The 17,163-nt window shown below is 37.1% G+C and overlaps 1 protein-coding gene across 2 annotated transcripts in view; it reads left to right on the top strand.

The window, feature by feature from the left end:
- Positions 1 to 16,765, top strand: part of LOC145994335 (inactive ubiquitin carboxyl-terminal hydrolase MINDY-4B-like) — a 439,761-nt gene extending 422,996 nt beyond the window's left edge. For both annotated transcript variants that reach the window (XM_083130448.1, XM_083130449.1), the window contains 2 exons: positions 10,082 to 10,216; positions 16,217 to 16,765. In XM_083130448.1, the coding sequence (XP_082986574.1) occupies positions 10,082 to 10,216; positions 16,217 to 16,265 (184 nt within the window). In that variant the 3' untranslated portion in view covers positions 16,266 to 16,765. The remainder of the gene's footprint in view (positions 1 to 10,081; positions 10,217 to 16,216) is intronic.
- Positions 16,766 to 17,163: the final 398 nt, after the last annotated feature.

Here is a 17,163-nt window from a genome sequence, read left to right as displayed (position 1 = left end):
TTTTTCGTCATTTATATTAATATATCATATCTTAAATATATATATCAGTAGTTTCATCTCAAGAAAGACGATGAATTATAAAATTATGAATGTCTTTCAATACTGAAATAGGCCACTAGAGACAACGCAACTTATGAATAAAAAATAATTAATGCCTTTATTAAAACGAATCATATGGAGATAAACTCGTAATCAAGAAGTAAATTTAGGCAGTAAACGTCCACTCTAAATAAAGTACAAACACAAAACACCATACATGAATATAATAATAATTATATATATATATGTATGTAGTATTTTCGGGCGTTTTAATGTGACTGCCCCAACAATATCTTGTTGTCCCCCTTCCGCCCCCCAGTCACATTTCCCTGGCGCCGTCAATGGTTGGAAGTAAATTTATTAGGACGAGGAAAGTAACATTAGCTGTTGACAGTGTTACACCAAGGGACGTGATATTTGCTACTGTTTGTATAAATCATAGGAAATTTAAGCATACATTTATAATTGTTGAGACTTGAGAGTTCTTTCCGCCTTTTGATCGTAGGAAAAAGTTTTCTGAGACAGATTATTTTACACATACATGAGAAAGGGTGGTTGTTTAAAGATAGAGACGTATTTTGCACATTTCTTTAAAGTTCAGATAAAACGAGAATTTAGCCTTACTGTTATGAAAAGAAATAACGCAGTACAGGGAAAGAATAACTCCTCACATTTCTCGCACCTGGTGGGATGCAACACACATGCACAAGAGTATTGCAGGAAGTCTATAAACGAGGATGAAGAGGGATATGTGAAATTTGACTTACCTGCGGGTGAATTACAGTCGGGACGTGCTAGCAACCGGCGTGGAACCACCCACTCTGGTAGCGACGCGCTATTGCCGGATTGACCTCCTTCAGAATTTTCGCGAGCCCATAGAAACACGTGTAGGATTAAACATCTGGTTAAACAGTCAACAACGGGACACTTCCATTGTTCTCATTCCGACTCTGTTCATATTTGAAGGAACAACGTTAATATGCGGAGAGCTTTTGGCTGAGTGAAGCGAGTTTTTTCTTAATATTCAGTCCGATTTCTGTATTGAATACTTTTGTGCGTGAGCGGGCGTTCGTGTGTGTTTGTAAGAGTTATTTGGAGAAATTGTACTGCAATGTCGCAAAGAAGAAAGAAAGTAATTGGTACACAGGATCCCACTTCCAACTGTAGGTCTATACCAGATTAGCCGTAGTGTGCATAAAGTGGACTTTAGAACACCAACTCAATCAATCAATCAATTCACACAATTGATTTGTTCTTGATAAATTCTTCTCCGTAATACAGTAACTCACTTCTCTGAAATTCTGTTCAGAGGTAAATTTTTGTAGGTTCCGCAAAATATAATTTAAAAACGTGTTAACGAAACCAATTGTACGTAATTTGTTTATATGTAATTTCCAAGAAATACATACGTTCTGAAGCTTCAACAATGTCATAGAAGAATAAATTCCATGTCGTTACATATCAAAGGGTGAGTTTCGTATACAAAAACAATATGCTGGCATAGTTGCGGTCGGTATCGAGTTGCGAAAAAGACGAACGTCGCGGTGTGACAAAGGCAAAGAGAGAGGCGGCATGAAATCAAAGGAGAACGATTTTCCACAGTTGTTCATAACACAAGACGCATTTTCTTGTGTAGGTAATTGTGATACGATACAACACAAGTAAAAAGATGCCGGTAGCTCATGCTTGCAATGTACCATAATAAAAACAGAACAAAGGTTATTTCAGTGAAGGTTGTCGGTTGCTGTGTCGAGCAGGAAGAGAAAATGTTTCATGCTTGCCAGAAAGTAAAATTCACACGGGAAGTTAACGTTAACCTACAAGAAACTTCAGATTCAAACTTCTAGATTCGTTAATTTATCCCTTAACGACGGAAATAACATATATTAGCATACTGATACGTAGAGTCCAGCGCAGTTATTTCTGCCGTGCGATGCGCGAAACAACTCAAGAAGCAGTGTTGCTAATGGAGCAGATAGAAAAATCGCTGCAGTGCGCCGATGCACAGCTGTTACGTACAACAATAAAATTAGAGAATTCAGGTCTATCTAACGTTGAGTTTTAAACGTCATGCATTATACCAGGACTAGGATTAATATGTACTAACAAGTGGCTTTGTATGTAGCTACATACATATGGACTAAAAATTCGCAAAATATGAACTAACACATAAGTAAAATTACCAAAAATGCTGCAAATAAGACTTCTTCATACGATTCCTTATTTGAGTGATTTCAAACAAAATAAATATATATATATATATATATATTATTTTTCATTGCATTAATGCACTGGTGGCGTTCTAACTTTTCACTCCCAAAACCCGTATACACTGGTATGGAACTGCAACGGCAAATAATAACATGCCAACGTGTTAAACCGCTACAATTGCACCATAACACTCCTCCTCAAACAGTATTATTATTTCCTCTCTGAGATCTGCGACAGTCGGTTGCCTTTGTTGTACATTTACAAAGGATGCCGGCTTCGACAACAATAACAAGTACATATACTGCCACTAGACGATAAGCTGCGCGGCTTTTTCTTTTGTTATGAACCAGGGCCGGCGCTAGTCATTTTGCCTCCCTGGGAGGTGGCGGCAGATGCCACTCTATTTCGACCCCCCCCCCCGGTCATTACGCAGCAACGGAAAATTGAAAATCAATATATTCCTAACTAAAACATCAAAATATAAAATAAATAATGAGACTTCTTATGCTATTTCAATACTATTCAGCGCAAAAGAATATCTCGCTCGATCACAGTTTTCAATAGGCTTATTTTTTTCTTCTCTTCAAATTTAGCCGCTCGGTTCGCCCTCCCCTTCCGCCGGCCCTGCTATGAACTTGGTCACCCATCAAAGCATGGCAATTTTAACACAGAAAACAATATGTATCGCATTAAGCAGCAAAAATGACAGCCTCCTCTATGCAATTTCTACAAGAACACCTGCCGGAGCCAGAGTTGAATTGCTTAGAATTTCCCGAGCTTGGCTATGCAAGGTTTTTGATTTCAACTTCGACAGAACTGGAGGCATTATGGAATTTAACGTTCATTAGCAAACACACACTTTTACATACACACACGCAATACACGCACACAACGTCAAACCGGTCAAATACTTAGTATAAAATAAAAATATGGTGCTTCCAATCCAACAAAACTCACCGCAACTTTACCTGCCTTTCCCCTTCCGTAACAGAAATAGTGCTTCATTATTACAGTTGGCAACACTAGTTACTAGCTAGCCAATGAACATGCACTGCATAAAACAAGCAACCACTACGCCGTGCTATATTGCCACATTACCGTCCCTGCCGAAGGGTGGGAACCGCCAGCTGGAGCGCTATTCAATTGTTTTCAATGATGTTTGCGCGAGTGTGTCCAGGAATGGAATGACAATATGGCAACAATAGCGAAGGTTTTCGAGCAGGGTAGAACACGTGATGCTAAGAGAGAGGGAGACGAAACGAAAATTCGTTTCTACGCAACGGCAAATTTACGTGTGTGGCACTCTACGTCCTTAATTTCGGGTGACGTTTTATTTTTTTCCGAGTTTTCCAACAGCTGATTAACCTGTCTGCCTGTTTGTGCGAACGTGGCTACGCAGAAAAACCCCAGCCACATGGCAGCCAACGAGGAGACAGAATTTGGTCACGTTCTGCCGTTCTGCGTTCTGATTGCACACCGCTTGTTATCGCGGCCCGGCTGTAGTGGATTCTAATATTCTCAAGGTCGATATTTTTTTTTAATTTTAAGTCTTGATTCACAAATAGGCTAAATCGCGAATCGACCTACAGTTTAAAGTGCGATCCGATCCACTTTGTGCCTCCATTGGGTATCGAACGCGAGGACCCTTCATTACAAGACCTCGACGTTATTACTACGCCATCGGGAAAGCACCCAATTTACACAAATATGTTGATTCCAATAACACGTTATATGCATAATCTGATAGTGATGCACTTTTGGTGCATCTAAACATATTTTTTTCAACTATAGAATGTCTAAATGAATCATTGAAGTTGGGATTTTTATAACTTCAGGAGGCACGGCTCTGTAAAATAAATGCAGGTTTGCCTTCCCTACATGGTGGTTTTGTCACGTTTCTTCGCTTCGTGAAACATACACTTTTGCAGGAACGGCTTCTTGCATCCGCCTGGGGCCTTGCTCTAGCTAAAAAAAATATATATATTTGTTTAGAATAATCGAGGGTTACTTAATCCTGCCGATCTTACTAGAAAACAAGAATTCTATTGGGATACATGGCTTTGAATAACAGTATCAATGAAGATTTATGTACACTACTACTTATAATAATGAGCATAAAATTGTAACGTGTAGCAGTGTCCACGTTACAAATATATACGTATAAACTTAATACTTTTTTTTTGTAACTATAACTCTATATGTTAATGGTTAATTACCTAGTAATGTGGAACACACCTCGTATATAAACTATACATCCTGGTGTTAGTTATAAGTTCCAAGAGTTTGTTTCTTTCTGCCAGCAAGCTGAGCTGGAAGTTTATTATCGGTGACAACAATGCAGGAAAGCTAACACTATTGTGTAAGAGCCAAGCAGACACGATCTTATGAAAGCGTTGTCACAGGGGAAAGGCGAAAGATTAGGTTGTCTTTCCCACTCTATATCTGTCGTGTCCCTTGGCGGACAGTAATTAAATTTATATCATAATAATCCCTGATTCTTTAGCTGCAAGACAGTATTTTCAGAATTTAGTTACGTTAACGCAAAAGGAAGTAATGCCAGCGCAAAACAAAACCTGTATATAAATATTTTTGCTTAACATTTTCACGTTGTATTTTTTGTTCTTTCTTTGTTGGCATATTGCGTGGCCGTTGCGGGGAGAGAGGGGAGTTGAAAGAAGCCATTCTCTCTGGTCAAATTAAATACTGAGTGTAACATTTAAAATTCTATTGCATATTTATTAATCACTGAAGGGTAAAGATAATAATTTTTACATGTAACTAATTATGTTTCTCATTGATACTTAATTAATTTGTATTTTATTGTGATGTAAAATTGGTGTTAAGATAAAAGTTTGTAAATCCATCACGGCACCAATAAATTCTACATAAGCAGCGGAGCTCGGTGGCTCGTGGCCTTTTGTATTCGAAAATCTGATAAATGCGGAACTCTTATAACCGTCTTTTCTTTCAACGCTCGAACTTCTGCTTTTACATCCACTTCGATCTTAGAAATTAGTTCATTCTGGGATTACCTTAGAACAGTTACTTAGCTTTTCTGGTCAGAAGGCGTATTCTACCTGTTCTATGCTCCTGGTCAGGAGATACAATCGAGAGAGTAGTGATTGTCTTGAGATATGCCGGAATTCGGGATCGGCCGATAGACTGTTAGTAGTCAACGTTGGTATCCCTGGTCAGGGTACACCTTTTCTTATTCGGTGGTCACGGAAGAATCTTCGGTTCTCCGGTCAGAGGCTGAAAAGAGAAAAGGAAGTTGGATACTTAACTGGATATCGACAGAACCTAGTGGGAAGAAGGATTGTCGACTGCTTGTAGGATCTTGGTCAAGGTCTATAAGTAGATTGAGAACCTTTGACCCAGAATTACGAAGGACCTTACATCGAGGATTGAAGCAGCCGGATTAACCCGAACTTTGAGCCGAGGAGACTCAAGCCCCGAAGAGTTACTGAGCGTGAAGCCGAGGCTCAATATACCCATCAAACAAGTAACGATCCAGGGCGGATATTACAAAATATTAATCAGGAACTTTATTTTTCGTTAACTGGATTTAACATCCCTTTTTGTTATTCAGCAAATATTCAATTTATCACCTTTTTTTACATTAATTTCCTTGCCAGGACAGCTATTTTTATGCACATTTTGGCGATCTTAACTACACGTAAGCTAGATATTTGCTAATATTCGTGTTGTTATATTACGACTCTTCTACCGTCTTTGTAACATTTCATGTAGCCTAATAATAATAATAATAGAATAAATTAATTTACATATTCAAGTGAATAGACATATGAATTATATTAATGTATTAGTTTAAACATTTTCTTAATTGTTGTCGTTAATGTTATTATTATCACTTCTTGTGAAACACTTGGCTCGGACACCCTCCCCGACATATATTTCTAGATGCGTGCCTGTCGAAGGGTACATTTTATCAAGCGGTGGTGGTACCAGACTTAGAGGCTAAAGGGAAAACAACAAGTATGTGCGTCATAAGCTGAACATAAGAAACATTACAATGTTACAAAGAAACACTTTACGAAACTTATGTCATAGAAGGAGATGTTTAACAATATTAAGAACAATAAATGTTTCCTATTTGTAATATACTAAGTATTGAAATTTTGTATAGTTTTTTGTGTTCATACTACACATTTAAAAACTTTTTTGTTGCTCCCCAGCGCCAGAATTTAAAGAAAAATGAAAATTTTCATAGTTCACTGAAGTTCGACATTCAGAAAGAAAGAAGGTCCAGGGGAAAACATTTCAAAACTTCCAAAAAGTATAGCAGTAATGAAAAAGAGCACTCACTTAAATGTACGATGGATAGACAGTTGTATGGAAGCGAGAAAAACCACACGGTATATTTCATACGATACCTAGCAATCAGTAACCAACAAACTGCATTTTTAATATTAATGTCCTCCTGATTAACGAACCTTATTTATTCGCACCACGCAATGGGTAAAATATTTGGAGCTTTATCCCACTTTCCGGAAAAATATTTTGTGTTTCTGCTAGTTTTGACTTTTGTTGCCATCATATCCCGGATCAATTTTACGAGACGAGACGAGATGGGACGAGACGAGACGGCACAGAACCCTTCGAGACGGGACAAACGAATATTTTCGAGACGAGACACGAGACGAGACAGCATTTTCACCAGCCGGGACTAGACAGACGAAAGTCTCGTATCGTCTCGTCTCGTCTCATGGGCAACACTAATCCGTATAACTCTCCACGTCTTTCTTAAGGGTTCCGTCACTGGCCAGATATACCAGTATGTGACTATCCAACAATACGTCCGTCTATTCAGGGGTGCAATGAGACTGGCTTTTCTGTTTATGGACGATAATGCTTGGACCCATAGAGTGGACCTTGTCAGTAAGTCCATCGAATCAGGGGATAACCGGCGCATAGATTGGCCAGTGAGCTCCCCCGATCTGAACCCAAGAACATGCGTAGGCGACGCATTAAAGGACGGAATCCCCCTCCTCGTACTTTTCCAGAACTGCATACAGCATTGTTGGAGAAGTGGGACGTATTCCTCAGCAACAGCTCAATACTCTTACCCGCACCGACATCGTTGTATGGCCTGCACTGCTGTCAAGGAACACCATATTCGCTATTAACATTTCTGTGGATCATTCAAATTAGCCTTTTTGTGAAGGCGTACCAATCACGTGTGGCTCTGCATTTGCTTTTTTCCAGTTTTACAATTGCTTCCCGCCACGATTGTTGGTTTCTTGTGTTTTGTTATTGTTTTCAGTTGTATCTCCGTGAACTAAATTGGTGCACCTTAGATGTGTCATGATCATTAATTTATGGACATATGTATGTCTGTAATTTGATGTTACGATTTACATTACACTTTACAATTAGGATATTTTTTCTTCCCTTCAGAATACTATTCGAAAATTATTGTATTAAATTATTGTTTAATAATAGTACAATAGTATCATACTATCATATCTCACAAATAAGTATGAAAATGAATGAAAAAAGTCAGTGGCGTGCCCAAGGGGAGTTGGTGAGGGTTATAACCCCCCTTTGGCTCAGCATTCCTAAAAAAAAGAACATAAGAGATAGGAAAAGATGGCAAAATGAGGGCTGACTACCAGAAAAAGTGTCCATAACCCCTCCCTTTCGAAAATCCTGGGTACGCCACTGATTAAAGTTAAACATTCTTATTTATTTTAAAAAATAGAGGCCTGTCCTGTAATACTTAGGTATGTCTTCATGCGAGTATAAATCGACATATAATTAACTACTTACCTTAAATAAGTACTTTTTTGGGGTAAATTGCATGGCTACTTATTCATAAAATATTTCTCACCAATTATAATTATTGAAGCTTATCCTCACATGGAAGCGAGCCTGTTAAGCGCCTTTTTGCTGGGTGACGCGTGGTCAGCGCATAGTCTTATGGCCGCTGTTTATTGGCTTAGGAACCAGAGTCCTCTACGTCTTCTCTGTCCTTCTTGTTTTGATTACTTGCAAATTTCAAGCTATTTGCGTCGGTACGATTTTAATAACATTTCATGCAGACCTTTCCTTGAAACGAATTTAAAAAAAACAACACTAAAAATAACTATATTATTTCGTTATTCAAGCATGTCATAAAATCATTTGTAATTTAATGGACAAAAGAACAGAACTGAAATTATGTTTTTAGTTTTGTAGATATAATGTGGTAAATGCCATCATGTACTACTGGTCCAGCAGCCAGGCGAGTAGCAAGCAACGGAGCGTGGGTGAGAAGAATTCAGGGTAGCCAGGGGTAGCGCAGGATCGCACAGGAGTCAAATTATGATTTATGATTTTTCATGTAAATGAATAGCCAATATTTAGGTACATGTTGCATGTGTCTGTTGACAAAATTTCTACCTGCTAGTGTTTGCAGATAAGGTGATATATCGTTAAAATTGCACCTTAACTAATATAATCGGCAATCTCCAATCCATTGAATACTGCACGTAACCAATTGATCGCAAATAACAGATTAACATGAGATCAGTTATCGGACGTCTAATTATAACCCTTCTATAATTTATTATATATTTTTCTCACCCAAGAGTGGCATTCTGGAAAAATTTTAACGCTGACTTTCCCCATTTATTAATTTCTAATATTTTATGTGTGGAGTAAACTGGTAATGTTAAGTATTGAACAATATGTTAATGGATGAGGCTTTATGTAATGTAACAAAGCCTGTGTAAATATATCTTATGGTTTTTATGTTATAAATATAAAAGTTTGGCTTGCGCGAATCAGGGAATACGCTTTCACTGTAATTTATAAATTGAAAGATTAATTGAAACAAAATTGTTGCTCCGGAAAAAAATATTTTAGTTGTTATTGTCATACTTTCGAATGAAAAATATATTCTTATATTATACAAGTATTTCCTGAAATTCTCTCCTCTCTGTGGTTCGTGTGTTTGTGGAAGGGGAGACTTCTGCAGTCAATTCCTTTGGAACTCCCTGACTGAAATTGTTAGAAATTGTTGCAATGTTTCCACAACATCTGAAAAGCAGGCTAGGATGAGGTGATTTTTTCAAGACAATACTTCTGCTAAAATCTTCACTGACAAACTTTTTGCCAATGTTTCCCCTCTGGAGTACGCGTAACAATTGGCAGTCGCAGTCACTGGTTATAACACCTAGGTGCACATTCCTTAAAAGGGGACTCAGATTCGATGCCTAGTGGACGCACATAAATGTAGGTCGAGTCCTGGTTAGCCTATCTGCACATAAAGTGGACTCAAAACTAACTTTGACGAATATTTTGACAATCTCATGAAATATCATAAATCATAATTTTATCCTGAAAGGGGTTTCTGAAATAATTCGTAGTTTCACCTGGCTACATTGGTTTGAGTCATCCCTCAATTTCATTGGTTTCTGATTTGGCTATTTTACGTCGCTTTACTACTCTTTGGTTAATCGCGTCGATGAATATGAATTATGAACTGATAAAATATTGATGTAACATACATCAATCCGTGCCTGACTAGGGCTGGAACCTGGAACCTATAGCTTCGTAGAACCCCATATTCACAATCCTGCTTGCTACGGAAGTGAAATAGATCTTAAGTTTTACTCAGTAGCATACTTTACCAGTGTGCAACGCGTAAATATAAATTTACACGTGGAAGTAAAATTTGATGGAAATGATGTGAATTATGATTTTTCATACGCTTTACAGAGACAACAGTGGGACAAATGTATTGTTTTTATGTTTACTATTGATATGTATGTACGTGCATGCTATAAACAAGGATGCTTTTTGATCTTGCTAGTATTTTATCTTGCAGGTTCAATCTGTTCTACTACAACAGTGCAAGCTTCCAAGGTGGTCAGACTTTACTGAGCATAGACACACGGTTCAATGACGGGAAGGATAAAGAAGATTTCTCATCACCACCACTGGAAAGGCTGATTCACACAAAGTAGGTAGCTGTAGCAGAAGATAAAGCACGTACAGTTCTCGACAAACTTAAAAAGAAACTTCGACCTACTTCCTAACAATGTTGACGAGGGATGAGGGTGTCCTTACAAGAATTGGCAACGTAGAAGGGATAAGGGGTGGCCAAATGCCTCTTCACACCTCGTTATTGTAGGGAAAGTAAAGTCCGACTTTCTTTAGGTTTGTCCACTATTTTATTGTGCGTGTAGTTATTCGCGATTAAAATTAACCAATATGTCATCTGGTGAAATTTTCAGGAACTACTCTATGTAGGATATGTTGTGTTGAAGTCGTTTAAAGCTTGGGGAATATGAGAAAAAGTAACGTCTGCTGTTCAGGTTTCTTTTGCTAAATCGGTTTATGGGGCAGAACAAATGAAACGTTTTCATGTGTTTCCACACTGTGGAATCAACAAAATGAAATCTGTAAATAAATCAGGGAAAACGCAATTGATTAACAGAAGATTGACATGGGGGGATAACACTGTAATTCGGCAAGGAAATTACGAAGAATGCACGAGTCTGCTCACTTTATTTTTCGAGAGATAAATATATATTACCACGAAAGTAAAATTTTAAATTGTACTTTATAAATAAACATTTTTTTTCGAAAAGTCATGAAACGTCTTACCCAATGCATCCATTCATTATGTATAGGTGAAATTTGGAACAGGTGCAAGTCGATTAAGAGAGAATATGAAAATAGTTTGAGAATGAATGAATGTTAAATGTAACCAGAAAGAGAAAATAGACATGCTAATGTTGCTGTTTCATTCAGTGCGATGTCCTTTTTCAGTGAGGATAGCAGTGGCGCGGGAACGTTTTTCATATATATATATATATATATATATATATATATATATATATATATATATATATATATATATATATATAGGTATATATACTCCACACCTATACCTAAGTATAATGTATGATAAATATTCCATTTTAGAACAGCTCACACGAATTTTCGTTTTCTAATGCAAAATTTGCATAATTCATTTTTATTTCTTTGCTTTTCTTAGAATTTATGGTTACTACGAAAACAGATTTTAAGACCAGATAACAATTCCAAAATATATAAAGCTCTGTACCTTCTTCTGCGTTCATCTTGAATTTAATGGAACGGAAAATTAGGAGCTCGAAATGTGAAAATTGAGAACAACGATACATCTATTCATTTTAATGCAGTGTGAGATTAAAGGGGGTAAGGAGGATTCCACCCTCCTCTATCTTAAGCCATCCCAACCAGGAATAATCATCTCTCTCACCTACTGGATACACAAACCATATTATTGAATATATCGTACTTATATACTTATAGAGTTCCACTTCAGTTCAGTTCATTTTAATTTTAAAGTCCCATAGCTACATATAAAAATATCTTTAAGCAATTTATGGCAGCAGATGCGTACCACATCCAATGCCTTTTAGAAGCCATTATATTCGGTTTTTCCTCAGATATCTAGAGGGCGTTGTATTGAAAAAAATACTGGGTTGAGATGATTTCCGATCTACTCGTTAGAGTCAAACTTCGGATCATTTGTAAAATATTTGACAAAGCATTTGTTTGTAATATAATTAGCTGTACCTAATGACGCTCTTCAAGCACTGAAAGTACTATCATTATACAAATACAAAACCGAAATCATTGAGATCTCGGAGCAAGCAAGGAAAACTTTAAGATCGAAAGTTTCTTTCTTTTCTTTTCAATCTTTGGTAGAGCCAAGGTTTCTTTTCGTACGCAGTGGTATTAAATGCAGATACATGAGTGTGTTTTAGGGTGACATGTCAATTTCCCGTTTATGTGAAAAAGTGAACTTTAAAGTAAGCAAAAGCATGTGAGCGTTACAGTTAAAGATTTATACATGTACAAATAAAGTCCAAAACACATTCCCATTTCTAAGGCCTCGGTGGCGGAGTACTTAGCATATAGCGCTACGACGCCAGAGGTCCCGGTTCGAATCCCGGCCTGGCAATAGGTGTTATTTTTAAGTGTCCCTTCATCAATTTCATAATATCATCACTCATCATCATCTTCTCGATTAGCTAAAGTGGAAGAAACGCGAAGTAAAATAAACCAAATCAATCAATCAAGCATTCCCATCTCACTCAAAGACCTTGTGAATCCAATCCAAAATTTACCAGTATCTACAGCTGAATGTGAAAGCGGGTTCAATACCATAAACCTCGTCTTAAATGATTAGAGAAATCCTTTAGAAGTTTTAAACCTACTTTCTTCTCCTTTCCTTAGACCCCCAGTACATTGCTTTCGTGCAGAAAAATTTGCAATAAATTGGATCAAGTCTATGACAGTGATTATGACAAGCCAACTGCCAAACCATAGAACCTTCAGTGAGTCTCATTTATATCTTGCATTTATCTGACTAATGTAATTTTCTTACAGTTTGACTTTAGAATTTAACTTAAAATGGCGTTTGCGTTACATTCGATATCAAAATTAGATTTTAAGCAATTAATGTCCAATTCTAAGTATACGTAATACAAGGTAAAAATACCCCCCCCCCTTTCTGATAAAGTCACAAATTGCATCCTGTTTTAATGTCTAGGAAACATTTCATTTCACGTAGGAATGATATCGCGATGCGACGAGTCGAGAATTGTCACAGCCTCATCCCGTCTCCTGTGTGGTTGGTGAGGTCCTTCTCGTTTCTTTTTGTGCTTATTTTTGTTTCGGTTTCCACTCAGACGTTGTTAAACCTTATTCTAGATTCACTTTATGCTCAGATAGGCTAATCGGAACTGAATTTACAGTTTAAAGTGGAATCCAAAGCACTGTGCATGTGGAACCCTTGGTTACAAGGCGAAATATCTCGTCCTGACCCACGAAATGTTTAGTATAAGCAACACGTATTCTACATTGTGTCACCACTCAACGTTTTATAACGTGTGTGTGTGTGTGTGTGTGTGTGGGTGTGTGTGTGTGTGTGTGTGTGTGTGTGTGTGGGTGTGTGTGTGTGTGTGTGTGTGTGTGTGTGTATACATATATATATGTTGAAGCAAAAACCTTTGTTAATAACGTTTTTCTGCTTTACATCTTGTTTCGAGGGGGCATTACAGGCTCGCAATTATCACTAATGGATAAACATTGCAATTACGGTAAACAAAATATACGATTTACTTGAAAAAATGTTATACGATTGGTATGTCTGGATAACTCATATAGTAATTTAAATTCATTTAAGCAATTTCTTCAAATATGATAACAGAGTTTCGAACGAAATCGTCTCGCTTTGATATTGCAGATATTTACTTCAGTCTCGTCTCGGAATTTGAGAGGAAACAGAGACTCTTTCTTGTCGCAGTACCATCTATTTTTTCAAAAGATTTCTTAATGTATAGGTTTCAGTATAGTTTTACGAACGCCCTCTTACAAAGTTATGAAAATTATGGGTAAGGTACAGAGTATATTGTACCCACCAATAGGTCTGTTGTTTCTCGTCTCGTTTGTGTAAGTATTTCGTTTCGAAAAATTCCATTTGAAAGATTCATATATTTTCCTGATGATTTGTATCTTATCTTGGAATCGACGCGACCCCTTCTTTAGAAAAGTGTACGCACCAGCCCCTTACGCAAAAGAGAATTCGTTTGGAGCGTGAATTTCTGAGAGTAAACTTTATCTGATTCCATTGTTCCACATACTTTTTAAACAATTTTCATCTCTTTAAAGAGGTTTCCAAGAACACAGGTCAATGAGCTAACTAGTAACAAGCACAATGTAGTAGAATAAGTTTACAATGGTTTGAATTTCTGTTGTAAGAAAGATAATGCTTTAAGTTATAAACAATATAAGTATTTTAATTGCGCGACTTGAAAATATGTTCTCTTAACAGTAGCACCTTGCGTCTGTCAAATAATCGAAGGGGGGTACAGGGGGTAGAATTGGATTTACGGATTTAAGGGGGTACAGTACCCCCTTCAAAAATTTGTGGGGTACAATACCCCCTAGTTCCTGCGCCACTGGAGGATAGCCTGTCATGAAATCATGAATATTATTATTAAACCAGCCTTCCTCTTTCGAGATAGAACTGCTACGATATATTCGCAATTTTCTCCTGCCCCAGCTTTTCAAATACAGGTCGATTTCAATTGCTTTATTTTCAAGTAATTTCCGAGAACTCCAGTTACAACGTGCAGATGATGCAGCACTGCTTTGAAGAACCAGTGCGTATACGTAGATTAGTTTCGTCTGCGTTTTTCGTGTTATTTTTGCCTATCATAATTAAATGCTTCATTGTCAGCACAGCTTCACCTTCGTTAGAGTTCCTGGAATTCACATCGTATTCGCAATATTTAAAACTATTTCGTAATTTTAACGTTTCTCCCATACCTACCAACCATGACAACACGCTGCTATTTCGTACTATTGCTGAATGTAAACAAAGATTTATCCTACATAGAGCGGCCATATTGGAAGCGACACTAGCGCTCAGGTGGTAATTTTAATCGCGAATAGACCACGTCGCACACCGTAGCCGTGCGGTCTAAGGCTCAAGCTTTGGAGTCGCTTTGGGGTCGGGCTAAGGGACGCTCGTTGGTTCGAGTCTCCTGAGGAAAGCGTAACACGTTTTCTCCTGAGATTTCGGCCAGTGTGTAGGGTAGCCACCCACCATGGTGAGGAAATTAGGAAACTAGGATTGAGTAGCTTAACCCGGTCATGGAAACCTACAACGATGACTGGAGGTTCGTCGTGCTGACCACCCTGTAACAGGTTGGGTGATCGTCCACTTCTGCTGAGGCATGTGAGAGTGGGCTCTGGACCTCAAGGACTGTTGCATGGTGTTATAAGCTGCAGGAAGATAGAAAAGACATAGAGAACATCTCCTTCCCCCCCTCTCTCTCTCTCTCTCTCTGTGTGTGTGTGTGAGAGAGAGAGAGTTTACATTATTACCATTAGTAAATCGTGGTTTGCTAGAAAAGTTTTCGAATAATATTTTGAAATTTAAGGAAAGTATCTTACTGTGCATTGAATATTGTAATTTGTAACAATATCCAATTGAAATTTTCCAAATATAATATTTTTTTCTTAAATAAAAGTAGAATACCGAAGGAAAAATAAAGAAATGACAAGTTAGAAAACAATGCCACTGATATTGCGAATGGGAGGGGTTGTTTGTGGCTGTTCACTAACATTTAGTTCATCCTCCATTTAGGTTGGGAGAATGTATCATTGTGACTGAGCTCTCCTGAATAAGCCAATTGGCGCCTGGTGTGTTACCTTGTTCTTATGAGTGCTGAGTGCCTTTATATTGTTTTTGTCCTTTCATAATACTTTAGCATTTGGTATTGACAAGGATCTGATCTCAAGATGTTTTATTTGTAAGCCTTCACGTCTTCCGTTGTTGACTAAGGGTTTATCTCAGAAAAAGGGTGACGATTAATGGGAAAATGCCATTATAACCCCCTCCCTCAATAAACACAAGCATTCCAGGTAGCAGATGTAAGTTTCAACTCTGCTATGGATCACTTTAGGCTCCCTAATAAAATTTCACATCCCTATAAAAATGTTCTTGCATCCTCAGACTGAAAATTCTGAATGAATTCTTGAGCAAAATTTGCTGCTGGCAAGATTAACGACTGACATTTACAAAGAACATTTGCAAGAATACGTTTTATGAATATGCAAGTCAGATATTTTCCATGACCATAAATTTATGGTTATATTGATCCACCCAAACTTTCCTATTCCTTTCAAGCAGTTATTTATCCACACACACCCAATACCCCCTTAAAATGTCCTTAGCAAACTCTAAAATATTCCACAAAGGTCCAATTTATGGCTATTTTGCCTCTACGTTTATACTTACCCCCAGATCGGAAAACTCTGGACATATTCCTGCTTTCAAGTCATGGAAAATTAAGTACTTTTATACTTTCGTTGTTCAAAAATACATTTGTATTTTGAAGTTAGAGTTATATAGTTACATATGATTGATTTCAATTGTAAAACCTTCTAATTGCAGGTGGGAAGATGCAAGAATCAATTGGAATGGATCCAATCCTTATGCCTGATAAAGTACCCAAATCTTTTATGTGAAGGTTGACAGTGCTGCACTCTGTTGGTGGCCAATTCCGTCCATGGTGAGCTTTGCACCACATGCTGTTTAAATTTCAAAATCCACCACTCCATCCCCCTTCTTTGCTGCAATTGAAGGGTGAATTTATATGGAATCTATAAATAATGTTACAACCCTTAATAAAATTTCTGTTCATAACGCAATACAGTAGAAACTTTTCAATTAAAAAAAAAAAATTTCTGCATTTCACAACAGAAAATAACTAGGTGCTGGTTCACGAGGGAAATATTAATAAGAGAAGACACAAAAAATATTCAAGTATTATAATTTGCTTGATAAATTGTAATTATGTGACAATGTTGTATGCTATAATTGTATGTAAATTACTGTAATATGTTGTTCGAATATATAAAATGTGTGTTGTACTTGTATATTTTCAGATTTATTTGTTATTTTTTGAAACATGTTTTATAAGAATGTACCATGTGCCACAAATATAAAACGATTATTAAAACATTCTGTTGCGCTTTCTTTTATTTAATTGTATAAACAAATTATCAGAAGGTAATGCAATCTGCTTAGTTTAGAGATTTTGCTATTTCTGCATGAGGAAAGAAGACCAACTTACGATGCGAATTTTGGGAATAACTACTGAATGGTCTCAAAATTAGCATCATAAATTGGTTTTCTTTTCTCATCAGAATAAATATTGACACCTCCTAAAGGTTAAAGTGTCAATATTTATTATGAGCTGTATCTACCATGTTCATTGGTGCTTTATTGTTACTTGAAATATCTCACCGAGGGATGGATTGATAGTTCTAGATGTAAAGGGGGAATTATAATATGTGTCTATTATTTTAACTGATCATTATCTTGGTTTTAAATATCCA

This window comes from Lepisma saccharinum, chromosome 10 (assembly GCF_977018435.1).
Source record: "Lepisma saccharinum chromosome 10, izLepSacc3.1, whole genome shotgun sequence".
Taxonomy (NCBI): Eukaryota; Metazoa; Arthropoda; class Insecta; order Zygentoma; family Lepismatidae; genus Lepisma; species Lepisma saccharinum.
This window is presented reverse-complemented; position numbering and strand designations above follow the sequence as displayed.